We start from the raw sequence: 26,878 nt of genomic DNA, 5'->3' as shown, positions 1-26,878 counted from the left end.
ACTATGGTAACAATTAGCTTTCTCTTGATTTTACCTCGGGGGTGATGGTAGAGAGAGGGACCCAGAGCTGGTCTCCCAGAATGGGTGCTTCCCCCAGCCTCGCACCCAGAGCTGAAGCTGGCATGAGCCAGCTTGCTGCTGCATCATCCTGGGCAGATGCCTCACGCAGACATAGGGATGTCTGCAATCCCCCTTTATCTTAGGTGTCAGGGACATGCCCTCCATGCTCTTTATAAGTGGGATGTGCCCCAGGATCCTACGCAAGCCCTAAACATCTCATCAAGGCTCCGCTGGCCTCGTGCAGTGGTGTGGGGAGGTGTGGGGGGGAGCATCCCCCAGGTATAAGGAAGGGTGGGAGCATCTGCATCCCCCAGACCCATGACAGAAGCATGGGGGAAGGAAGGGGGAAACTCTGGGTGTGCCAGAGAGGGTTGGGAGCCTGCTGAGATTTCAGCGCTGGGGCTGGGAGCATGTTGGGTGCGTCCATAACCTGGACGAGCGGTCTGCAATGGTGCCTCTGCTCCCAGCAACGGGCGGGTAAACATGGTGCGAAGCCACTCCTTGGGCATATCAGAGTCACAGCTGCCGACTGCAATGACTAAAATAAGTGTTTGCCTGCTTTTTATTCCTCTGAGCCCAGCAGAGCCCACTCAGCGCCAGGAGCGGAGCTGGAGTCTATTCTTAGCCCTGCAGGGAAGGGAGCGGGAGTCCCTGTGCTGCCACCATGCAGGGCTGGGGGATGCCTGGTCCCATCCCCTCCTGGTCCCCAGGAGCCTGGCCCAACCCCAGAGGGGCACCGAGGTGGGAGGGACTGTGTCCTGACGGGGACAGGGTCCTACTTTTTGGCCAAGGAGGAGTTGGGAAGACAGCTGGAGGGAAAGATGCCCCAGCACCTCTCTCAGCATTGCTGCAGGATTCGGCATCCCTGGGGAGTGGCTGCAATACAGGCGGCTTTGGAAGGGGTTCCCGCTCTTGCAGAGCTGCTTTTCTGCCTGGTTATGGGGGAGAGTGGGGAACCTCGAGTCACAGCTCCTGCTGCCTCCAGGGAGGAGAGGTTTAAGGAGGGTTGAGGGGTCGCAGCTGAGAGTCATCCCTTGCCCCATGCTGTGCCAGGATCTGACCTGCTTTGCCCAGCCCCAGCCGTGAGATGCTGCTGCTACCTGCCCCAATGCTTCCCAGGAGTTTTGACGTGCGCTGCACACCATGGTGGCCAGGGAGCCACCAGCAGCTAGCATCACCCTGTCCCCATGCTGCACTGGGGGGACTGCTCAGAAATGCAGGGAGATTTGGGGTGACCCCCAAACCAGTCTGGGGGAGCAGCGGGCACAGTGCACTGAGCAAAACACCCCTAGTAGGGTATACCACAGCCAGCCCAGCGCTCGGCTCTGCTCTCCATCTTAGACCTGCAAGGACGAGGGCAGGATATGGGGCAGGCAGGGACAGAGCCGTGCACAGGGGGCTGGGGGGCTGTGGGGAAGAAGCCCCGGCTCCATAGCAACAGGTACTTGCCACGTAATGGAGTCCTTTCCACTCGGCTTCCGCAGCCGCCAGCCTTATTCGCATGGCCATAAATAATTCAATTTTCTCATTCACACACATGAATGCTGCGGGCCGGGGCTCTGGGTGTGCTCAGCCTCCATCTGTCCAGGGGTGAAGGGGGAGGCAGGGCCTGATAATAGACTCCAGCATTTGTTTAACATGGATGAGTGTGGCCAGATGGCCTGGGGACGGAAGGGAGGTGGGGATGGGGAGGTGTGAGGTGAGGGATGCTCTGAGGGGCTCCTGGCACCCTGAATGTCCCCTGGATGAGGAGGGAAGGAGAGCAGGGAACCAGTGCAGAGATGAACTCTGGCACCTCCAAATCAACCCTGACACTTCCAAATCAGCATTGGAGGTGTGGACTTCTTGCTGGGAGTGGATTAGGTGAGCTCAGGCAGCCCTTCCTTGCACCATGCCTTTGGCGCCTTCCTGATAGGGAAGAAGGGAATGGAGAAGCGCTGTGTGGTGCTGAGGATTCTCCTGATCCTTGGTGAGACCCTGTCTCAGCATGAGCTGGGAGTAGGGGAGTCAATCCAGAATCGAGATAATTTGGCTGGAGATGCCAAAGGCGAAAGGACAAGGGGTGCTGTCACTCATTGCCCCATCCCGCGCTGCTGAGCAAAGGCCAGCAGCCCTCAAAACAACCCCAGAGAATAACACTCGCAGTGATGGAGAGACACACTGAAGCTCGCTAGCACAATTAGCAGGCTCCGGGCCACCCCCTGGCAGGGATGCGGGGGGGGCTGGCAAGAGAAAACAAGGGAATTAGCAGGGTTAAGAGGCTTCACTTGAAAAGCCTGTGCGTTGCTGCCAAAGAGCCAGCGCCTGCTGCGTGCACACGCTGAGCCAGGCTGGGAGGCCAGGGACGCTTGTTACAGCCCAGTGGCATTGGTTCCTCACTTTCTCCCCTGTGGCTTGGGCACAATTGAGCCCAAAGCATGCCAAGGGTGGCATGAAAGCTGGAACCTTCATCCCTTCTTGGTGTTTGACCAGAGGGAGCTATTGCTCCAGGACATGGTGACAGCCTGAGCCTTGGGTGGGCTCGGACCCTGACAAGAAAATACAGACCAGGGAAGAGCCTTGAAGGTGGAATTAGTCACTTCACCTTAACTCTGCCTCTTATGGGCAAAGGCTTGGGCTCCTCGCCACTGGAGCAAGGTCCCAACCTCATTCACCACCCAGAGAAATCCCCGTTGGAGGCCCCATCCCTGCAAGAAGACACTTAGCCTTGAGCTTAGGTGCTCTCTCGAAGCCTACAAAACCAGCAAAGGGAACTCGGACGCTGCCAGAAGGAGGCTCAAGAGAGGAGCCCGCGATTTGGCAGTGTTATCTGTCACCAGTGTTGGAAGTTTCCCCTGTGGGAAGGGGGGAGGTAGAAGAGCCTCCTGGGGGGAGCTGGGAGCGTAACCAGCTTGCGAGCTGGCGTTCCCAAACGCCGCAACATATTTGGGTACGACACGTGTGTATGTCTGTATATTTGGGTGCCTTCACGCACAGGCATGAATTCTCTTCTGGCTACATGCTCTCACAGGATTTGGAAGCAGTAAAAGATCAGCTATATAGCACATACCTTGACCATAGAGCATGGCCAGCCACTACTACACAACTCCTCCCTTGTGTTGTACATCCCCTGCCTGCTCCGTGTGTCTGTCCGCATGGACCAGAGCCAGACCCCACGCCCCACGTCCGTTCAGCTGGACTTGCACCTTTTAGGAACACTGGAACAACAGGCAGTCCTCGCTTGTGCCCACCTAGTATTAAATTAATTCCTGCTTTCTGTGGCAGCTGCTCAAGCAGCCCCTGCCTCATACACAGTGCAGGGAGGGGATGAGCCTGACTGCATGCCTGGGAGCCAGCTGCCCCAGAAGCTCTCTGCCATGGACCCTGCACACCCCTCCAAGCATCCCCCTGGGAGCCCATGGAGCACAGCCTCAACCTCCCCCAAAGCCCCCCAAAGCAAGGTGGGTCCAGCCAGGGCTGCCTTGCACTGTGCTGGGGCGCAGAGTGCAGCCAGTGCTCCCTAGCAGACAGGCTGTGCCTGTGGGGTGCACTCATGGCAGCGAGTGGGGCAAACATGGCAGGGCATCACAGGGGACTGTAGGCGCTCCCCCAGATCTCCCAGGCCATGAACTGGGAGGTACAGCCTGTGCCCTGGCACATCGACTGCCGCCAAGGCCACCCAGACAGCGATTTCCACCCAGCAGACAATTTGCATTTTGCCTCTTCCACCCAAAAACCAGGCCCAGCACAAGCTCTCTGCATCTTTTGAGGGATGGATGGCAGAAAGGTACCACTACTTATTCCTTCAGCTCCCAGCACTGCAGGAGCAGGATATGGAGAGCCTGATTCCGGCAGGCTCGTCTCTTCTAGGATGCCAGGGACAGCTGCATTCTCAGGTCCTCAAGGATGGAGCTGCTAGTCCCCTTCCCCGCCTGCCCCGCGTCCCCATGCCACCTGCCCCGGGAAGGCTGCAGAGGCAGCCCAGGCTACTAGCCATGGGGTTTGCCCCGGTTGCTTAGCTCCCATCACAACCACCCCTGCGTGACCAGTGCCTTGGTAGCTGCTGGGAGTCTACACAGGCTCCAGTGGATCTGGATCTGCAGGCAGCTGTGAGCTTGGGAAGAGCTGCAAGGGCTGCCCGGTGGGAGCTGCTGAGGAGTTTGGTGACTTGCATGGTCACCGCTGGGGTATGTCCCATGGGAAGGGACATAGCATTCCTCTCACCAGGAATGCACACGCCAATCACTATGCATACATTTCCACCCATTTCTCCAAGCCTCTCCCAGGTCCCAGACCCTTTTTCTACCCAGCTCCCTACCCACACATCCGCGTGACACCGAACGGAGGCACTTACCTGCCACTTGCCCCATCAGAGCTGGAAGGACTGGGACAAAGCCCTGGGGACTGGGCAGAGATGGTTCTTGTCCCTCTAAGATGAGGAGGGCAGGTCCTTTCCCCCTGCCCCTGCCTGCTCCTATAATGTGCACCACAGCTTCTGGCATCACCTGTGGCCCCTTGGGGCTTGGCCATGGTGGGTTTCATGAGGGTCCCCTTGATGAGGACCACAGCAGGGACAAGGAGATGCCCAAGACATCTGCCCAAAGGAAAGCAGGTGTCCAGCCAAGGGGTTGGAAGGGGTGAGCATCTTCTGAGGTGGTCTGGGAATGCCGGCTGGCAGGCAATGAAGACTGTAGACCCCCAAACCTCAGTGCTACCCTGGGTGGGAACATCCCAGCCCCTTTATGGGAGCAGGGACCTGCCACCCCAGGGGTTTTGTTGTCCCAGGGTTGTCCTGTCTTCTGGAATAATCCCCGTGTCCTGCCTGGAGGTGTGGGGAAGGTGGCAGGGTCCCAGTGGAGGACGAAAGTGACCACTTCCAGCTGGGGGTGCCCCATCTGATGTTTGGATTCCTGAGAGACACCGGCAGGCTGCAGCCCCGAATGCTGCCAGCGGCATTCGGGGCTGCAGCTTTCCGGGGTCGCCGGTGGGACAGGGGGTCACGGAGCACAGCCTTACCTTGGAGGAGCCTCTACGGGGAAGGGATGCTGGACCCGGCTTGGGGCATCCCGGTCCCGGGAGAGCTGCAGCGGCGGAGGCAGGGGATGTGGGAATGGGGTGGGATGGGATGGATGGGATGGGATTGGGCGGGATGGGGTGGGTGGGATGGATGGGTGGGTGGTCTGGGGGCTGTAGGTCCCCCCGCTCTCAGGTGCGGAGACAATAGCCAGGGCTCCCGTTGCAGCTGCAGACTGTCTCTTTAAACCCCTCACCAGCCCACAGGTGGCCCTGTCACCACCGTGGTCATCCATGACGTCATCGGGAGGGAGGGAAGGGGAGGAGGAGGAGGAGGGGGGAGAAACGCGATCCCCCTCCACAGCAAAAGTCCCCGAGCGCCCATGGCAACAGATTGCAAATGTCACTGCGCATCAGCCCGGAGGAGGCTGCCGGCCTGCCCCCCCCGGGTGACACGGCGGGGACAGGACTGTCGCGCCACGGGTGGCATGGGGGACACACAGGGCTATCACCCCATGGGTGACACAGGGGTAACAGGGGTGTCATGCCACTGGTGGCAAGGGGCTGAAAGGGCTGTCACCCCCATGGGTGGCACGGGGGGACAGGGCTATCATCCTGCGGTGGGTGCATGGGAGGGGACAGGGCTGTCACCCCATGCAGGGTGGGCTGTGGGCTGAGCAGACGGGCAGGTCCAGCTCTCACCACGGGATATGGAGCAGCCAGGTGTCCCCCCCAGCCCATGCACCCTGCTGCAGGGGTGGGTGCTGCTGTCCCCCTGCCCAGGGGGTGCTGGTCCCTGCCTGTCCCCAGCACTTAGGGGATGCCTGTTAGCCAACAGTGACACCCAGCCCCAGCTGCCCATGGGCACCCTGGGAGGACCAGGCACCCCAGTGAGCCCCCACCTTCCGTCCCTGGGGTCCTGCCTGGGCTCTGTCCCTGCAGTGGGGTGTTTTGCAGAGGTCAGGAAAGTTTTGGAAGGTGTTTAAAGCAGATCTTGTCTTCAGGCAGAAGCAAGACAACTCCGGGAGCAAGAAAAGAGGGGTCCAGTCCTGCACCCACAGACCCTAGATCTGCAGACCACATCCTGGTGATGGTGATCGCATTAACGGCCTCCAAAACTCACGCATTTCCACCTCAAACAGAGCCTCTGGCACCAGTTAAAACTAGAGCAAGAGATGCTTTGATGACAAAGAAAGGTTTCCTTAGTGCTGCAGAGGTCCATGGGTGTTGCAACCTGCAAACCTGGCTTTGATGGATCCTGATCCCCATGAGACCTGTTTAGCACTGGGAGAGAGGCCACAGCTCCTGTGGGTTTTTAGTGGGGCTAGGAAGCCACATGTCCTGGCCACAATGGATGGGACCTTTCCATCCCCTTTATAAAATGGTGTGTGAGTGTGTACGTGGATGCCCATGCAAGGGGAGCCCAAAACTCTACAGACATGAATGAAGTCATCTCCCAGGCTTGGGGACAAACTAAATATTGAATTACATCTCTTTTTTCTTGGAAAAATTAGAGACATCTGAGGTCTCCCTCTGTTCCCTTTGCTCTTTTCTCCTGCCAGCAAGGGTTTCCCTGACTGAAGTTTGCTGCTACCATCACTAGGATGCTTCACCCTAGAAAAACCCCCTCGGAGGCTGCCGGTTCCTACACAGCAGCTGCACTCAGCCCGACGCACACCAGGGTGCGGGGAGGACCGAGGCACTGCTTAGGGCTGGAGCATTCCTCCCCACGTCAGGCTCTTGTGCAGACTTCATCTCCTTTTTTTATGTTAAAAAAAAAAAAAAAAGAGAATTGGTTTCTTTTCTTTCCACAACTGGGACGTCAACAGCAACTGAGCTGGATGGCCGTGGGAGGTGGACAGCCATGCTCAGGACCTGGGGAGTTTTCTTCCTCTGTGAGCATCCCTGCAAGGAGACAGTCTGGCTCTTCCCTGCAGTGATTTCATGCTGGGGGTTGTATCTGGCTGGTGAGGCAGGCAGGATGGGGAGCAGCCCACCCTGTCATCTCCCCAGCGCTGTCCTCCTTACACACCCTCTCTAATCCCAGGAAAGCAGCCATGGGATGCAGAGCCAGGAGGCTCCTGGTAAACAGCCAAAGCAAGAATAGCAGAAGGGTCCTTGCTTGAGGAACAGGGGAAATCATCCAAACCAGCCCAAACAGGCTACAATTATTTTTTTTTTTTTAACCAGGCTGCTGGCTCTTGATAGACAGGCTGGAGATGGATGCAGCACTGGCAGGGTGCTGGTGGGGTGGGTGATGCTGCTGTGGCACAGGGGCTCACTGTGAAGGCACAGAGCATCCTACTCCTCAGCACGCTGCTAAAGCCTAGTTAAGGGACTGTCCCCCCTGGGGAGGAATCCCTCATTCCTGGTGGAATGGACATACTTGAGGCCGTTTGTGGTGAGACAAGGGGATTTGCATAGAGGAGCAGCTGGAGCTGGGAGCCGAGAGCTGGTCGAGGATGAATTGGGCAAGGGACACCCCTGACCACCCTAGCTGTGGGCTCTGACCTGGGGAGAGCAGGGCTCCTCTTTAAGCATCACTTCATCCAACAAAACCAGCCCAATGAGACCCAAAGCCATGGACCCAGCTCTGCGAGGCTGGAGGAGCCCAGCAACCCCCTGGACCTGCCCCCAGAAACCTGTATCTGTCCCCAGCAATATCCATACCAGCCCCCAGTAATGCCCATACCAGTGCTCTGGGCTCTGGACTGGGGCTTGCCATCTCCCCCTGGCCTGGGGACATACAGACGGGCATCCCACCTACCCGCTCTTCCCCAGCAGACACGGATGGAGTCACCCAAGCATCCTCCAGTATTGGACCCCCAAGGGGTGGCACAAAATGCTGTGGGAGGTGGGAAATCACAGCCAGTGAAACCTCCCAAGAGACCTGAGCCTTCAGCATCCACCCGGGGTGTGGTGGTTTCCAGGCCCACAATCCCCCCACCTTCTGCCTCCCCCAGGGCCAAAATAAGTGGGGGACTAACTTTGCCCCCAGCCTTGTGCCCGTGATGAGATTTATTGCACGTGATCCTAATCCCTGCTGATGAACGTGATGAATGAAACCGCTCCACCAAGGGTCCCCCGACCCTCTCCCCAGTACCAGGGGCAGGGGGGCAGGGGCGGCTGCAGCCATGGGGAGGAGCATGGCGATGAAGTTATTAGCTCCAGAAGCACTAATTGCTGCTGTATTAATGGCTCTTTTGTCCAGTGAGCTCTCTTTTGGTGTATGTGTGCCGGGCGGTTGTTTTTCTGCCAGCTGCTGTGTGGTTGGATGCTCTTTGGTATTTAGTTTGATCCTATTAAGGTGGATCTCAATTAATTAGGCAGGAGGCAGAGAGACAAAGAGAGATGCTGGGGCCGTTCATTCTAGTCTTGTCATTGAGCCTTCTGCAACTGGGAGGCAGTGGGGAGAGGGTGAAGGGACATGGGATGTGGCTGCTGGGGGTGAAACTGCTGAGAGATGGGAACAGGGAAGGCAGGTGGGGTGGCAGAGGGGTGCCCCTGAGGGTTCCCCTGGTCTGCCAGGGTCCCCTGCCAGCTGCACAGGAGTGCCAGACAGCTGCCCTCTCAGAGCAGCTGGAGCCATCTAGGTCCCATCCCCCTGGGCAGGGGTGTCCCACTCCACCCACTGCTGATGGGACTCTACAGCATCCCCCAAAACACACAGAGGATCCCTGGGAATTTCAACCATGAGAACTTTGGTGCAGCAGGAGCATCCCCCCTCCATCCCGGTGCAATGTCGGCTGGGTGCCGCTGCTGCACCCCTGTGGGGCCACCGCCCCACAGGGAGGGGGTGCATCCTGGTGGGCTCTCCAGCACCCGGGTTTAAGCATCCTACCCTGCACACCCCACTCATGGCTCCTGTGCCTGTTGAAGGGATGGCTCCAAGTGCCAGTGCGGGGGCTCAGCCTCAGCGAGAGGCTGGAAAATGGGTCTCAAGGGCCCCCTGAAATTCCTCTTTCCTTCCCTCTGAAGGACAAGTGCCCCTCGCAGCTGCCCTAGCTGCCTTGGTCGCTAATGCACGGGGTGGGAGAGGGGAGGCTGCTAAAAGCCTGGGCGAGCAAAAAGCTTTCAAGCCCCTTGGAAAGCCCAAAGGAGTGCCCACGGGTGATCCCGATCTCTGCTGCTGGTGCTGGGGTTGAGGTGTCAGGGTGCACGCTGATACGCTGGCTGGCAGTAGGTGTGATGTCCCTTGGGGTGTCCCCATGCAGGGACTTGGGGTGCAGGGGGTGCTTGGGGATGGAGAGGTCTGGGACGCTCAAGGTGCAAGTGGTTCGGGGGTGTTTGGGGGGTGGGGGTGGGGGTGCAGGATGGTGCAGGGGGCTTGGGGGTGGTTGAATGAGGGTGAGGGGATATTGGGACGGGGTGGCCAAAGTGCAGGATGGGTGCAAGGAGTGCTGGAATAGGGTGCAGGATGGGTGAAGGAGCTCAGGGGGTGCCTTGGGTTGCAGAGAGAGGGGGGAAGGGTGGGTGTAGGGTGCTGGGATTAGGATGGTGGGGGTGCCCGGGACGCAGGATGGGGGCTGAAGGTGCAGGATGGGCGCAGATTTCGGGGGTTGCCGGGTAGGTGCACAGAGTGCCGGGGTGCTGGGTGGTTGCGTGGGGTGCCCGGGCGCGCCCCGCAGCGCTCCCTCCGCCCGCCAGGGGGCGCAGGACACCCGCTCTGCTGACAGTCTGGCCCGGTACGGCCCACCTCGCTGGCCCCGCGGCCGGAAGCGGAAGTTTGGGGGAGTGATACCCTCTCGCCGCCACTGTCGCGGCGCGTCGTCCTGTGGTGGCGGAAAGATGGCGGCGGCCACGGAGTGAGCGGCGGCGGTGGGACCCAGCGCCGGGCTCGAGCGGTGAGCGCAGCCTCGGCCTCCTCCCGCCCCGCCGGCTCCTTCCCCGGCTCCCCTGTATCCCATCGCCCTCCGGCCCGGCGGGAGAGCAGCTGGGCGCCTCGCTCCCACCGGTGGGGCTCCATGCCCTGGAGCCCGGAGTCCCTCCACACCCCTGAGTGCTGCCCGGGGCTCCCTGCGCGCCCCCCGTCCTTTGGCAGGCAGGCCCGTAGGCAGCCCCTTTCCTGCCGGTGACCCCTCCTGCGCTCCCCCGCCCCCAGCTCCCTCCGCTCTTTCCAAGCTGCGAGCTTGTCAGCGAGCCTGTCTGCGGAGTGTCCTCGGCTTCCCGGGCGCCCTCCCTGGTGTTTGGGGTATCCCTCCATTCCCTTGGTGCCCACCTGTACTTGTCCGTCTCCCCGGCCCTCCTCTGTCTCTTCCCGGTGCCTCCCTGTGTCTCTCTTATCAGCAGACAGGCTTGCAGATCTGATTACCCACTAGTGCACTGGGGTTCTCTCTGGGCTCCCCCTTTTCCTGGGTACCTCCTACTGAGGTCTCTGTCCCAGTCTCTCTACCACTCCCCAGCACCCTCCTATGTTGTCTCCCCACTTCTAAAGGGATGTCTGCACACTTCAGCTGACCTACTGGCTCTCTGAGTGCTCTGGGCCATTCCTGGGCCCCATCTCTGCAAGCAGGTCCCTCAGTCCCCTGAAATCTCCCCCTGTCTCTCTGTGGTTCCAGGGCTTGTGTGTGCTCTGTCTCTGGCAGGGTGAAGATGAAGTAGAGCTCTGACCATGGACCATGATGCCCCCACAATCAGGCCCCGCCGCATCCAGAACCAGAATGTCATCCACCGCCTGGAGCGCCGCCGGATCAGCTCGGGCAAAGCCGGCACCCACTGGCACCAAGTCCGCGTCTTCCACCAGAACGTCTTCCCCAACTTCACCGTGGTCAATGTGGAGAAGCCACCCTGCTTCTTGCGCAAATTCTCCCCTGATGGCCGCTACTTCATTGCCTTCTCCTCAGACCAGACCTCTTTGGAAATCTACGAGTATCAAGGCTGCCAGGCAGCAGAAGACCTCCTGCAAGGCTATGAGGGAGAGATCCTGGCCAACGGCAACGACCAAAGATCTGTCAACATCCGGGGGCGGCTCTTTGAGCGCTTCTTTGTCCTGCTCCATATCACCAACGTGGCCTCCAACGGGGAGCACTTGAACCGTGAGTGCAGCTTGTTCACTGACGACTGTCGGTATGTGATCGTTGGCTCTGCTGCGTACCTGCCTGAGGAGCCTCACCCTCCCTTCTTTGAGGTTTACCGCAACAGCGAGTCGGTGACCCCTAATCCCCGGTCCCCTTTGGAGGATTATTCCTTGCATATCATAGACCTCCACACAGGCAGACTTTGTGACACACGGACTTTCAAATGTGACAAAGTCATCCTGTCTCACAACCAGGGGCTGTACCTCTATAAGAACATCTTGGCCATTCTCTCTGTGCAGCAACAGACTATTCATGTCTTTCAAGTAACACCTGAGGGTACGTTCATCGATGTAAGGACTATCGGCCGTTTCTGCTACGAGGATGATCTCCTGACACTATCTGCGGTGTATCCTGAGGTGCAGCGGGACACTCAGACAGGGATGGCCAACCCTTACAAAGAGCCCTTCATAAACTCTCTGAAGCACAGGCTGCTGGTGTACCTGTGGAGAAGGGCCGAACAGGACGGGAGCGCTATAGCAAAAAGAAGGTTCTTCCAGTACTTTGATCAGCTGAGGCAGCTCCGCATGTGGAAGATGCAACTTTTGGATGAGAACCATCTATTTATCAAATACACTAGTGAAGATGTGGTCACGCTACGGGTGACAGATCCTTCCCAGGTACGGCCTGCCTCCTTGGGCCGCTCTTTGCTTTGGGGCACATGCTCAAGCAGATGCAATGCTGTGAGCTGGGTTTCTTAGCTGAGCCCGTGAATGTTGTTTAGGATCCCTGGTACTTCATTCTTGTGTGAACATTTGACACTTCTGATACTGAATAACTTTTCTATCTTTTGCTCTCGTAATTTCATTGCTTCCTTCTCAACTGAAAATGAGAGAGTAAAGATCTGATGTGGTTATTGAGTCCACTTTCTCCAGGGACCATTCCCTGTGCTGAGAGATGCTGTATAGCCCTCTTCCCCTCCCAAATCCCTAGCTGATTTGATTATTTTTTTCTAGCTGATATTTCATATAGTACACTTATGCTGTAAAGGTAGTCTCTCCCTTTTCTCATGTATCTTCAAGCATGCTTTTCAAATATAATAGTCTTCATTTCTCCCCCATTAGAATTACTTTTTCTGTTCTGCCTACATACTTACGCTTTCAAGCTTCAGTGAGAGATAGTATTTATGGTCTCTGCAAATTGTAGTAGCAGCTCTTAGATCTAGCTAATGTGCCAATTGCTTCTCCTTTTCAGCTTAGAACTAAAGAAGTCGAATTAGAGCAAATGTACTTCAGTCAATGCTGGGTCCCTCCAGACGTTTCGCTATCGCCTGGGGTGATCATCTCTCTTCACTCTTAGAGTGGTGGTCAGGTTTTCAGTTCTGTGAAACTGAGAACGCTATTTTTTTAACCTGTTCTATTCCTTTAATCTGCTTGGTTTTTTATTCTGTTGAAGGCATTTAGCAAGAATTTGTAATAAATTTCTAGTGCTGCCTGTAGGTCTGATTGTTCCCTAGATACTTGTTTTACTTTCATACCCATCTATTCTTTCATACCCTATCTGCCAGATTCAGGACTTAGATCCTAGAAGAAATGAACAGTGGTTCTTTGTGTTGCCTTGGTCTAAATCTTCCTGGAAGATGACTCTGGTTTTGTTTTATTTTTCTCTTATGTGGTGTTTGTTTGGGGGAGTTACTTTGGGAGGGAATAGGTAAGGGTTAATCTAATCAATTTTACCCATTCTTGTAAAACTGAGTGCCTATCTCAAAAATATTAAAGCTTTGTGGAGGTGGCCTGCAGTGTTCTCCTCATTGCCAGTATCTGGAACGGTGCTTCTGACCCTGATGTAAATGTTTGTGGTAGGGTTGGCTCTGCTCTCTGCGGTCGTTACCAAGGCTTTTGTGTCTGGTTTGCTGCAGGGTGCTCTTGGCTCGCTTCACCCGAGGGTTACCTTAAGATGCAGGTTGTGGTTTGTTTGTGGTGTTCCTCAGGCAGTGTGTTTTCTGCTGGAGGAAGTGTCACACTTCTTGGTTCTTTCAAGAGATAATTCCAGACGTGGAGCAGTCTCCACAGACCTGCTTGAATATAGGCTTTGTGTTAGGGCTTCCTAAAGAAAGCCTGGCTCACAAAATACCTAAAGCTCTGATTTTTCTTTCATCTATCAGAGAGGAACATGAGGTTTCATCCAGTTTCAGGCTCCTCTCTTTTCTCTGGCTTCTCTGCCATGAATGTTGAGGAAGTTGCTGTTTGTGCATGTGGGTTGCTTGTATATTGTCAGGGTTTGCACCGAATCCTTCAAGATTTTTTGATCACATGCTGTGTATAGGTACCTTGGGGTTTGTTCATGCTTGTGTTGATAGACTTGACAGCTTTGCTGCGTGATTTCTATGACACTCGACTTCTGCCACCCCTGCTGTGATGATGTTTTGCCTGTGTTACAGGTGCTGCTAAAAAGCAGTGAGAGTAGTTTCTCTGGTTAGGGGCATCCTGTAGATGTGCCTGTGTGTTAACCTGGCAAAGGAACTTTTATATTTAAGGTTGGAGGATACTCCCTGCAATCTTCAATGATGTAAACAGGTTTTCCTTCTGCTGTCTCCTCTTATTTTCTCTCTGCTCCAACCCTGTATTTCAGAAGGGCTTCCCTTTCCTTAGGCAGTAGTCTAGTGAGTAACCTCATCTAGCGCACTTCATTTTGACATGTGGGGGCTGGATTGTATTATCACAATTTATTTTGGGGCTGTAAAACAAACAAACCTTGTGATATTTGCAGGTGGGTGGGGTGGGCAGGGTGCCTGCTGTCATCCCTGAGCATTGTTTGGGAGCAGGAGGTGAAGCATTTAGAAATTGCCTTTATTGACAGAAGATTTAACTAGATATGTGCATGTACCATGGGAATTCATTACCTTTGAAGTAGGGGCAGGTTCTTACTTTGGGGTGCCGGGGTGTTAGGACTTCTGTCTCTAATGAAAGCTACCTTTAATGACCAAGGATTAAACCTGCCCTTTCCCAATAGGATGGGAATGTTGTCTCCCTTTGATGTAGCTGTGCTGACATGATGTTAACCTTTTTCCTGATTTTTTGCTTGTTCATGCCCTGAAGCACTGCCATTGCCAGTCCATCGCGCGGTACCTGGGCCTTCTTGCATGAGAATGTTGGCATTAAAAACAAGTCATTAATGTCTTTCAGATTTTCATTTCTGTACCAGCAGGGTACTTGGAAGGCACAGCTTTTTGTGGGCCATGGTGTAGTGCAGAGTACACTAAAGAGGCTCATCTCTGTGTGATGGAAGTATTAAGAAGGGGAAGAAAATAATGTCTCTATGCAAAGGAAAAAATAATTTGTGGCCAGCTAGCACTGGCTTTAAAATCATTTTGTCAGCAGGAATGAAAATTAAATTTGGCACTTTAGAAAGTGTTTTGGATTTGGTGGAGGGCAGAGAGGAAGAGAAAACAGAGATATTGATGTCCAGTTTGAGTTGAAAAATTGGAAGCCTGTTAAGTTTTCTTCATAAATAATAACATTTAAGAGGTGGATAATTTGGTACCTGTTGAGGTATTTGAATAGCATAATGGATTAATGTGAGGTTGTGGGATTCTCCCGCACTGCAGAGAAATCTGGATAGGGTCTGCAGTGTCATGTGAGGTGGAGGAAGGGACAGCTTCCCCACCTGCGCTCTCCTGGGTAACCGCTGCCTCTGCCTCTCTCCCTAGCCTTCATTCTTTGTCGTGTACAACATGGTGACCACAGAGGTTATTGCTGTATTCGAGAACACGTCGGATGAGCTGCTGGAGCTGTTTGAGAACTTCTGTGACCTCTTCAGGAATGCCACCCTGCACAGTGAGGCGGTCCAGTTCCCCTGCTCAGCTTCCAGCAACAACTTTGCCAGGCAGATCCAGCGCCGGTGAGCCATTCGGAGCATGCTTTATACCGTATAGACACACGCTCGCCCCCATCAGCTGAAGGCTAGTATCAAATAACAACAACCCTGAGAAAACCAGTTCTTTTAGTCGCTGGGTGATGCAAGGGTCTGGCTGGTACATCGTCCATCTTGCAGCCTCACGCATCTGATTTTATATTCCACATCATCTGGCTTGTTACAGGAAGGAACAAAGCAGTGGCAATCCCCTGCTTAGAAGAAGGAAGAGGAATTTTGAGGGAAAGATGCTTCTGGCTCTCCTTCAGCAGTAACTCTTCTAGAGGTTACTAAAGTGTTACTGCCCAGTAGCTTAGGTACCTGAAGAGAAGAGTTGTCAAGATGCTAGCGTCATCTAATTGGACGTATTTTGCTAAGTGGCATTCTCTGAATTTAGAGTGTATCAAACTGCGTTCTGTAGCATTTTTTCCAACATCAGGCACAAGCTTGTGGTTCTTGTCAAACTGTGCTAGGAGAAAGGAAACTCATCTGCCTAGACCTATTGTGAAAGCTGAGCAAAATATCAAAATAACCTGGGTTTCTAGAATGTGCTTTAACAGTCAAATGTGGTTTTAATGAGGCAGAGTGTGTTATTTCTCTTGGAATATATTTTTATGTGACTCAGGGTGTTTTGTTCTTCCAGTGACTTGTTTCACATCATCCAAAGTACTTGGCAATCACTTATGGGCATGAAGCTTCTGTTGATTTTAGGTTGACGTCACGTAAGTAAGAGGAAGTTGACTGTGTCTGTAACTTTCTAGAGCTGCCTGTCAGGAAATGCATAATGCTTAGTGGGAGAGAGAATGAGAGAGCTCACCACAGACACCCAAAGAACAACTGCTGCCTTGTGTTAAAGTAGAGAGGAGAATCTTTTTCATCCCCTTGGCTACAAGGGCCTGTAACAGGAGTGTTTAATTTCCATAGCAAAGTATAATAGAGCGTAATCCACAGTGAGCTGGCTTTTGGCGGAGTGTTTCCAGTCAAATGGATATGTTTTACCCTCCTTGATGTATGACATCCGTGCAGCTGATCTGACTGTTCTTGCACATGGAAAGCTCAAATTTTACTTGGAAAGAGAAATCCAGCCTGTGTTAATCTTTCCACCAGGAAGAACTTTCAGCTCACTGTAGCTTCTGAATAGCTTTAGGCTTCTCGTCAAGGTTCTTCCTCATCTAAAGTTTCTCCCTTTATGCATTTCAAACATAGTGGCTAGAGAGAGGGGAATTCTCAAGTCAACATTAAGGGCTCAACTGTTACTGTTGAAACCCTCCGGCTTTTGCTGATGCTGTTTCCAGGCTTCATGGTAAAACTTGGATTGACTGATAAGCTACTAATCTGTCTCTCCCTGTTTGTGATCCTGTTCATTTCCTGTACTGCAGAGCAGCTGGGGCCAGACCTTGTGGGTAGGCACAGTCTTGTTCTCCTGTCTGTTTGGACTTTCAGAGCAGAAACAGTAATGATGAGGGAGGATTAAAAAAAAAGGTCACCAGAACTGGTTGATGCTTGAATCACCATGATACATCTTTGGAAATTAGCTGTTTTAGTTCTTACACTGCTGCTGTTTTTCTTTCCCTATCAGTTTTCCACAGTTTATTTAAGCTGTGCTGTTCACCTGTGGCCTTTGTGAGTAAAACCTGTTTCTTGGTTTGCTACAGGTTCAAAGACACTATTGTGAATGCCAAGTATGGAGGGCACACGGAGGCCGTGCGGAGGCTGCTGGGCCAGCTCCCGATCAGCGCCCAGTCATACAGTGGCAGCCCATACCTCGACCTCTCCCTTTTCAGCTATGATGACAAGTGGGTGTCAGTCATGGAGCGGCCCAAGACCTGCGGTGATCACCCTATAAGGTATGGAACTGTATGTGAGGAGAGCAGTGCGAGGGTAACTCTAAATCACCTCTGCCATGTGGCATCAAACGTGCAGAAAAGGGCGTAGACTGAGGCCTTTCTCTTAAGACATGCTTTTACCAGCAGGTTTATTTCAGCAGTGCCTCAAAGCTTGGCTTCTCTCCTTGCAATAACTGTTGCATCTTGTGTGTGTGGGAGGGCTCTTCAGGTCTTCTTGCTGAGCTGCCCTGTGGAAGGTTTGGGTAATGAAGCCTGAGCCTTTTCCGTGTGAATGCTTTTGTTCTTTCTCCTCTTGCAGTCCTGCTGTTGTGTTTGGGCTGCAGAGCAATGTGGTTCTGGATGCCTGCTTTCCTGTGCTGGGAGGATCCCTTTTGAGCATGTGGGTTTAGCTGGCAAGGATAATCTGGTTTATCCTGTGAATAAAATAGCAGCTGGGTTAGGTGTTATTCAGAATGCTTGTGGTATTGATTTAGCTATTTTCAGACTTTCCTTGTTTACAGCTCTCACCCTGGGAGCTGTACTCTTCTTCATATCCCCCTTCTTTCAGTGATCTGTAAGAAATTTGTTTCTGTAGTAGGAGTTTTAGCCAGGTGTAAGGACCATTCTGTGCCTCTTCTGTCTGAGTCTTCGATGTTGGCAGAAGGAATAAGTCTGAGCTTGGGAATAAGGAAGTTTGCAATGCTTCTTGCGGAAACACCAGGACTGTTTATTTCTTTTTGTTGGCTGCAGCCATGACTGCAAGTTGCAGTGATTAAAAATCCAACATGTTCAGCCTGAAAGGCTCAAAGAGCCTGGGTTCTCCAGGCAGAATAGTCTTTCCACTTACAGTACTGCAAAAGCAAACCTATGCTTTGAAAACAAAGAGAGCCTTCAATGTTTAAGTGCTTTGTTTAGTGACTGCACACATGTTGAGGACTCAGGCAGCCTAGGGAAACCATTCTGGCCAGTTTCCCAACTTTATTTTCATCAATGCATTCTCAAAAAGTGGTTTAATGTCTCCCCTGGCCCTGACTCAGGTGGCGGGGAACCTCTGATTATTCCTGTGCTCTCAATTCCCAAATTATGTATATTTAATTGATTTTTCTGCCTGTATGATTTGGTTTGATCTCCAGCTCCCATGTTATTTGCAGAGAAAAGCCTGCCCTTTCCCCCTTGTCATGCTTGACATTGGGAAAACTCGCAGGACGGCAGTTGTCTGCCAGTGCCGACCTGCGTATGGCTCCTGCAGACAAAAGGGAGCAAAACCGCAGTCATTTGCTGTGGTTACGTCTTTGTAGTAAACAAAGTGAAGTGCCACCTTCCCTCCCTCCCCTGAGCAAACCGGCATTTCAGAGCCAGAGCTTTTAAAGCTCAAAGCTGTGCAGAGTCAATTAGGACTTGAATAGGGCGGTGGAGCAGTGGGGCTTCTGGGTTTTGGAAAGTAAGCAGAAGACGAGGCACTAACCTTAACCATTCAGTAGCTGAAATAGTGCTGCTGTTTTTCTCACATGCAAAACAAAGGGATTAATAAAATAATGCCGCTGCCTGTTGTGGTTAGAGGGCTTGGAAGTGAGGGGTCGCAAGATTTGTAATGTAAGTCCTATAATTGGCTGGAGTGCAAAACCCTTCAGCAGCTAAGGATGTTATAATCTGTGTGCAGTTTCTTGGCATGATGTGTGAGATAAGGTATGGAGGCCTCCCTTTACGCATTGGTTTCAGGCCTCTGTGCACTGTATCCTTTTAACCCTTAGTGGTTTTCTGCATCCCAGAAGGTTCAACTCTCATCTCTGGCGACGTGAGAGACCAGGGGTTGTTTGCTTTCAGGAGGGAAGGACTTTAGGTTCCCCATCACTGCTTTCTTCCAGTATCTTTTCAGGAGGCTTGAAGAGGTATTCACTGGGTGAAATGATAGCACTTGTGAGGAAGAGGCTCTAACACAGCCTTACCTATAGTGGGGGGTCTCTAAAATCCATCTAGATGGCTAATAAGGAGCCATTTAACCAAAAAATTGGTCTGCAGATAAATATTCCATTTTCATACAGTTTGAAAAGGCTAGTCTTGCTGTTTCTGTTGACATACAATTTTATATTGCAGTGCCTAATTTATCCCCAGAGTGAGAGCCCATGGAAATAGCCTCTGATTGCAGAGCACTTTTAAAAATAGATTTAAAAATACCAAACTGAGCACATCTTTGAGATTACAGGGAGCTTCATCTTGAGTAGTAAATTATTGTGAATTGGGGAGAGAGAGGAGCAGATGGGGGACTGTGCTTTATTTAAAGAATGACCCTCTGCATACCCAGCCTTGTGTAGGAGGGAAAGGGCTTTTTGAAAAGCCAAATACCAAGATTGTGACTCTCTTGGTGGGTTCTTGTGTGCAATTTTCAGGCAGGGCTGGCTGGCACTTTGATTCAGAGGAAGGGAGAGGAGAGTGGCCCTCCAGGAAGAACATGAGGTTCTCAATAGGCTGTGTTGTTAAAATGTGGAGTATGTCCGCTCCTGAAACAGCACCGTCTGTATCTGTCATCACCCATTCTTCCAGGCGGAGAGCTGAGTGCATCATATTGCTGGCGGGGGGGGGGGGGGGAATGTGTTCTGATATTAAAAGCATTCTCTGAGTTAAAACCAGAGGAAAATGCAAAATACCTATATGTACTAAGTGATGGTGGAGAAGGAAACAGCTGGGAGGCAAAATGGCAATTCTGTAGCTGAAAGTGAAAGAGCAGAGAAAATGGTCTAAGGAACTGAGACCTCTTCAGGGTGAGGACTTGAGTTAGAGCCCAGCTGCTTTGTGGAGATGTCACATCCCAGAAACCTCCACCACCCCACCCCAGAAACCTCCACCAAAGTCTTGGGGAAAGTGGTGTCATCGCAGAGTGTCCCCTGTTCCCACAGCGGCACAGGACACTGGTGTTACTTGGGTTTATGTCAGTTACACAGAGAGTAGGCAGAGAAGGTTAAAGAAGCAAAGAACTTCCTAGATTCATCAGTCTCTTCATCACTGTTTGCCTCATCCTCTTTGCAATGTTTACTTTGTGCCGAAGCTGTGTTCCAGAGCTCACCTCTTTGGAGACACAAATGTGCTTGACCCACTGGCAGGTTTGTGGGTGACAGCAGAAGGATACGAGGTTTTCCTTGACCTCTGCTCTTGCTGTGATTGTTGGATGCAATCCACCAGGTACTTCCTGCCCAGCCTATCTTGTTAATGCTTTTTTTGATGGAAATCTAAAAGGAACTGCAAAGCCTCGCTTGAACTGTAAAGTACAACTTGGTGCCCTTGAGCAGAATTGGATCCAGTGGTTCACCTTCCTTGAGTGAATGGGGATGTAGCAAGGCACAAGAGCAGTGATGTAAAGCCCACCTGGCAGCAGCAGAAGAGGAAAGGGGTGGCCTTACACCTGGAGTGGAGGCCATTGCTGAGGGAAGTGAGCTCAGTTCTGTACAGTACATCTGCCTTAGGGATCAAGGGAAGCAGCTTGTGTTAAGGGAGGATGGAGGGCCATAACAGGTGGAGCCTGGACCAAACTTATTCCCTCTTGTGAAGTCAGCTATGTCCTCCAAAATGACAGGCAGAGTTCTCTCACCGATGACACTAAAAGGAAGTCAAGCTTTTCTAGAACTAGCTGCCCGGGAGGGACTTTCCTGTGTAGCCAAGAGCCAGACACCGAACTGAGGACCTCCTGCCCCTGAGGGAGTACAAGAGATTGAACAAAGCAGTTGTCTCTATGTGTGAAGAGCCCAGATGGCCAAGTCAATAGTTGGGAACAGCCATAATTGACTTTCTCTTCCTTTCAGATTTTACGCTCGTGATTCTGGCCTCCTGAAGTTTGAGATCCAGGCGGGACTCCTGGGGCGACCCATCAATCACACAGTGCGACGTCTGGTTGCGTTCACCTTCCACCCCTTTGAGCCCTTTGCCATCTCTGTGCAGCGCACTAATGCAGAGTATGTGGTTAACTTCCACATGAGGCACAGCTGCACGTAGTACAACATGTAGCTGGGGCGGCTGTTCTCCTTCGGTCTGGACCTCTGCCACAGACGCACCAAAGCCAGACACTTGCACCTTCTAGGAAACCAAACCGTCACTCGTGTCAAGAAACCTGACCTGGGAGCTCCTACCAGCTGGCATCTCAGAGGGCCCTCAGCTGTGGAAAGCTGATGCACTCAAGTTAGACCTGTGAATGTTTCTTCTGACCCTGTTTGTACTGTGGAAGTTGCCACTGCATTGAACGCTGCTGTTGTTCCCTATTCCTGTTTATGAACAAAGTGTAGCTGAGGCTCCTTTTCAGGTTTCCCAGAGGCATGTCTTTTTTTTTTCCTGTTGTAGGTCTTAGGCTGGCAAAGATGGAGCTTGGCAACACATCTGTGGAGTGCTCCCGTCTGCATTGGCCCTCTTCTACCTTGTTGACACAAACAGCCTGTCGTAGAGGGAGTAGATGGAAGCCATGGGGAGCACTTAGAGATACAGCTACCTGTGTTTGTATCTTCAGTATTACTAGGGAAATGAAATCCTGTTCTCATCCACACAATCTACTCGTGATTTTAATATGCAAGAGGTCAGAGGGGAAAAAAGGTGTGAGAAATCACTGCAATTGAGAGACATGAGGTGTGTTCTTGACTCTTATGCAAGTCACTTAATCTTTGTGCCTTAATATCTGTAAAAGCTCTTAAGTGAAAGGGGGCGTGTTAGTACCAGAAAGTCAGGGCAGCTGGCTGTGTCTGTAATGCACGAGGAGGTGGGCACAGAAGGAAGATATGTGTCTGGGAAGGGTGTGGGGAGCAACAGCAGCTCCTTACTCACAGTGGAAGGACTTTTCTGCAGCATGGGGGTGAATGCTTACAGACATCTGCAGGTTCTGCTGCTGAGGGGAAGGGAGACCCAGCTGCTGCCACCCTCCTGCATGTTGCAGTATGAGAGTGGAGAATTAGTAACATTTGGGTTTCCAGAGAAAGGAGGGGGGAGACCTGAATTAATGTGCATTGCTGCAGGTTTGCAGTTAGGAGATGAGCTTGTTTACTTAGGTTGCTTACCTATCCCTGTTTGATATGCTGTTCTCTGTGAGAACCTGATTTGCTGTTCCCAGGCTTCAAAGCACAGCTGGCTGGTGCGTCGATGCCGGCTGGATCACTGCGGTGTGTACGCTGCCGGGAAAATAAGCTCCTGGGTGTAATATTACCTGACGCTGTGGGCTGGTGAGGATGCTGGCCTGCCCTTCTCTTTTAAAAATGGAGTTTTTGGTTGTAGGCCAACATTTGGGTTTTTCTGCGCACGGGCTGGTTTACGACTCTGTGTTGCCAGGCAGTGCGACCACCTCAGCATCACAAGGTGCTCCGTCAGAAGCTGGAGCCTGCTATTGTCCCGTTCTTATGGGAGGTACAGAGCGGGCATTAGAAAATTGGTGCTTATACATGGGAGACCCTCTACTTTAAAGGATCCTGTGGGTGTCTTGTTTGGACCAAAACGGGCTGTGAGTGATGTGTTGTGGCCATATGCCTGTGAAGAGCAGTATTGAAGTCATGCATTCATTTTGCATGGTAATGCCTAGGAAAATAACTGCGGGGGTTGTTGGTGCCTGCTTATAGCATGAATAGTGGACCTTACAATGGAGGGTGCCCTGGGGTCCTTGAATCAGCCTTTACTCTCTGTGTCATGATACTTCTCTCCTGTCCTGGCCGTGCTAAACATACTTCTATGGTAAGACATTGTATTTCACCACTCTTCCTGGTGTTTGCACTGTTGGTTTCTCAGGTCTGTCAGGAGCGACTTCAGGTCAGAAGACTGCTAATAAAGGAGGTGTCAGGCAATGCCTGCTTTAGCTCCAGGTTCCTCTCCATCTAATAACACTATTTGTCAAGGTTTTAGGTTTTTATCCTGTGATCTGTTCCTCAAACATTCAATTAAAGCTCCAAGTGGAGAATCATTTGCACATTGTAGATCATGGATTTACCTCCTTTTGCACCACTCTCACATTTGTTCACACTTCCAGTATGAGACTTTTTTTTTCTTTTCCAAAGCTCTAAGCAGCTCCATCCAAGACTCGGTTTACTCCTTGGCATCACAGCCTGGGAGGCCAGTGCTTACTAAAATAGCTGTCAGATCTCCAATTAGACTTTTTTTTTTCTGGTGGCAAAAATATAAACCGTTTCAGCATTTCTGTAGTCAGGGCTTTTGCCAGATTCAGGCTGTCCTGTGTGAAGCAGAGAGCACAGCACGGATTGTTGGACTTGGGGCTGAGAGACCAGAGATCTGTTCTTAGATCTGCTATTAAATTGTTCTGTGGCTGGGGCAAATTTCTTCCTGTTCCAGCTGGTGTTTTCCTCTCTGTAAATGAGGCCAAAAACATATTTTCAGCTTTTGTAAAACACTGAGATTCATGAATAAAAAGTGCTGGATAAGTGCTAAGTATTTTCTTATTATGTTTGCAGACAAACTGATTGATCATTCTGGGTACTAATTGCCTTGGAGTAGCATAGCAGATCCTCTGGTCTTGGCTGCTGCATTTTATATCTACAACAGAGTTAATTTTATTACAGAAATGTATTGAAAGAAAAGTCTCTCATGCTTGAAATTTTGATTCTTTTACCTAAAAAAGATGTGTGTGGTGGGGGAGGGTGGGAGGAAGGGGGAGATATTTTCTACCTGATATTTTTCCTAGGCTAGGATGAAGATTTGTTAGCAACACAAGAAAAAAGTGGAATAAACAATTTGCTTTAAGAACCTTGATTTATTGTCATTTTCTTCCAAAAATATTAATGGTGCAGATGGGAATCCCTTTGCTCAGAAGACATGGCAGGGGTGTGCCTTGGACTACACAGGAACGTTGCATGAGAGTTTGCTGCCTTTTCATGGCACCTGGAGTACCAGTGTGCTTAAGGATGTTCCTACCTGAGGCATTTCTGTAGTTACTGCAGATTTCTCAAATTGTTGTCCACATGAGGATGTCACAAAAGGATGTGGACAGGCTGGAAGGGGTCCAGAGAAGGGCCACCAGGATGATCAAAGGACTGGGAAGCTGCCATACGAGGATAGGCTGGGAGAGCTGGGTTTGTTCAGCCTTGAGAAAAGGAGGCTTAGAGGGGATCTTGTCACCGTGTACCAGAGAAGGTGGAGACTCCCTTTTTACAGGGAGTCACATGGAGAGGGCAAGGGGGAATGGACACAAGTTGCTCTTGGGGAGATTCCAATTGGACATGAGAGGGAAATTTTTCACAGCGAGGACAGTCACCATTGGAATAATCTCCCCAGGGAAGTGGTTGACTCGGCCACGTTGGACACCTTTAAGAGTCGGCTGGACAGGGTGCTGGGCCATCTTGGCTAGACTGCGCTCTTCCTAGAAAGGTTGGACTAGATGGTCCCTGAGGTCCCTTCCAACCTGGGGTTCTGTGTGATTCTATGTGCTAATACTGGGAGGAGGAATTCTTGGCCTTCAGTTATATTTTCAACTTTATATATTATTACTAGCCCAACTTGAATTCATTCAATTTATTCAATTTATAGTATTTCTTTAACCTTGTGGCTGTTTTCTGCTGATGCTCCATGGTCAAGATGGGAAAGTTGAATGATACATCTTGCTTGGCAGAAGAGCCATCACCTACCCACTGCTTTTAGGTTGGGCTAAGGCACTTGGATTTTTGGCTGCCTGCTGCTCCCAGCTGCAATGCAGCTTTGCAGAACATTATAGCTGTGAACGTGCAGACGGGACCTTCCCAAAGTCTGGGATCCCCTTGTAATCCACTGCTGCTGTGTAGCAACCTAGCAGCATCCCTGTTTGTGTTAGTTCCTCTAAGCGTCTGCATCTTGAGCATGAAATCCACTTTCCTTTGAACGCTTCCTCCATTTTCATGCGTGCAGTTCTCTGATGCTTTCCTTTGGAGACCTTGAGCATGTCAGAAAGCTCTTGAGCCTGTGGCTTTTCAGATAGGCACTAAGTGACAAAGAGATGCTTGACTTGGAAACCATTTTTGACTAGCAGCAGAATCCCATCTTTTATTACTTCTTGTGCTGCCTTTGCTTTTAAAAAAGAAAAAAAAAAAAGTAGTAGAAGCAGGATACTTGCAATATTTCTTATATAAACTGCATTAGACAGTGAGCCACAGAAATCCCATTAGAATCAAACCTATCTATCCATTAATGGTGTGTCCCTACTAGAGACTCCTTTCAATTAACCTTCCATCACTGAATGGCTGGCCGTGATTGAGCTCCCTGATGTTCTTGGTGTACTTATAGGACCTTCCTTTTGCTCAGGTGCTGGCATCTATTATGCTTCCCTTGGTCCTTTTTGACCCAGCTTGAAGAATCAGATTTCTGATGCTTTAAGAAGTCTCTTTGTCTTTCTTGTGTCCTCTGTTTTGCTGCTTTTCTGCCAGCTTTTGCTGCAGGATCTCTCAGGGATGTGGGCAGAGAGATGGCAAAGGCTGGATGGCAACGGGACACGTGGCTCTCCTTCAGCTTGTGTGAACCTGTATAGGAGAGGCATACGCTGCAGAGCAAATAAATAATTGAGGGGCAAGCAATGGGACAGGTTTTTGTGGCTTTGCTTTTGCCTTGCTTTCTGAGTTTCAGAGACCAGGTTGCTGATGTGCCTGAATCCTTGTGCTTCCCTGTCTTGTTATACGGTTGTAAAAGCTTTTCTGGCCAAATATTCTTCAGGAGGAGGGAATGGTGAAAGGGATTTTTTTTTTTTTTTTTTTCCCTTTTGCTTGCTCCAGGGCTGCGGGGGACGTGGGCTGAGCTGTGCAAAGTCAGTCATTGTAGCAGTAACAGCCTGGCACTCCCTGCCCACCAGGCTGACTGCTCATCAGGCAGTAGCATCCCCTGCTAGAGCCGTTTGCTGGCTAAGGTCTGATTTGCCTTTGTTTCTCTTGGGGAAGAGCAGTTCTTACTGCATAAGGAAATGAGTTCTCAGAAAAATACCAATGTGGGAAAAACCCTGAATTGCACATTCTTTTCTTGATGTTTTGACATAAAAATACTGCACCAGTTTTAGACTAGCAATCTGGAAACCAGTAATTCGTGGGCGACTACAGTGGTCCCACATGCAAGGAGAACTGAAAAGGAGCACAGTGCCCCTAGTCCCAGCTGCCTAGGGCTGTGCTGCAGCATCTGGGTAACATGTTGGTCCTTGCTTGGTTAACAAGGAGTGGAGGACATCGTATGAGCCCACACGCTTTGCTGCATTTGTGCAGAGGTAATTTTTTACTATGTCTCTTTTCTTTCTTTCCAGAAGTCAAATAATTTCCTAGGGCACCTTCTAGCTGTTGCAGTTTGCTAGCAGGGTGTTTGCTCTCTGTTCTTGGTTTTGTAAGGATGTGAAGTACACCTGAGAATTTGAGGATGGTTTTAGAGGAGAGTGGCAGGGAGATGCTTGGTGGGTGCCCAGGGCCCTTGGCAGGCCAGGGGGGAGAGGACCGCAGGGAGAGATGCCTCCCAGGGGAGCTTTGCTAGAGGAGGAACAGCACAGCACTTTGCTACTGTGGAAGAAAACACTATAGAAATGGCAACAAGGCAATGGAACTACAAAACCCCCAGCGTTTTCTGCAGTTTGCTTTGTCCAGATATGAACTGGACCCTCTGGAGGAGTTTATTTTCCATCGGTGACATAATTAGTTTAGATTCAGCCTTTTTAAAGCCAGAAACATGCTACTTTCATGCTCCGTGGCTGTTCTCCTTTCTTTCTCCCCTGTAGCTTTGCAATAGGCTGAAAGTGGGTTAGAACAGCCCTGGCTTTGCCTGGAGGACTCCTTGAGCCCCTGCTTTTGGCAGTGCCACATCCCCCTCTGAAAGCTGCTCTTGCACAGGTTCGTCCTCTCATCTGCCAGTGTCCTTCCTCCATCCAGGTGTGTTGTGACAGCCTTAGGTAGGGATGCAGAGTGGTACAAGAGAGAGTTGGGTGCCACAGCACCCTGCCTCCATCCCGGTGCCTGATGCACTGGGTGGACGCTTCTGATTGCATGAGACGGGACTGGTAAGGATGCGCTGGCTGTGTTGGCATCCAACTCCATGCCAGACCCCTGCCAGGGGACAGCCCACCTCCAGAGGTGCTGGAGCAAGATGTGTAGGACTGGCTGTGAGAGA

The 26,878-nt window shown here is 51.5% G+C and overlaps 1 protein-coding gene across 3 annotated transcripts; it reads left to right on the top strand.

Moving 5' to 3' along the window:
* The first annotated feature begins 9,771 nt into the window (after window positions 1-9,771).
* DET1 (DET1 partner of COP1 E3 ubiquitin ligase) lies at window positions 9,772-23,406 on the top strand. 3 transcript variants are annotated; one of them, XM_064456211.1, is made up of 5 exons: window positions 9,772-9,896; window positions 10,638-11,746; window positions 14,776-14,966; window positions 16,634-16,825; window positions 20,599-23,406. In XM_064456211.1, the coding sequence occupies exons 2-5, from the start codon at window positions 10,664-10,666 to the stop codon at window positions 20,786-20,788; spliced, it is 1,656 nt and encodes a 551-aa protein (XP_064312281.1). In that variant the 5' UTR covers window positions 9,772-9,896; window positions 10,638-10,663; the 3' UTR covers window positions 20,789-23,406. The 3 variants fall into 3 exon arrangements, with proteins under 3 accessions (XP_064312281.1, XP_064312279.1, XP_064312282.1); XM_064456209.1 differs by having other exon boundaries at window positions 10,611-11,746; XM_064456212.1 differs by lacking the exon at window positions 20,599-23,406 and adding an exon at window positions 15,622-15,700 and having other exon boundaries at window positions 10,611-11,746; window positions 16,634-16,740.
* Window positions 23,407-26,878: the final 3,472 nt, after the last annotated feature.

The sequence above is a fragment of the Phalacrocorax carbo genome, chromosome 7 (assembly GCF_963921805.1).
Source record: "Phalacrocorax carbo chromosome 7, bPhaCar2.1, whole genome shotgun sequence".
NCBI classification, from domain to species: domain Eukaryota; kingdom Metazoa; phylum Chordata; class Aves; order Suliformes; family Phalacrocoracidae; genus Phalacrocorax; species Phalacrocorax carbo.
This window is presented reverse-complemented; position numbering and strand designations above follow the sequence as displayed.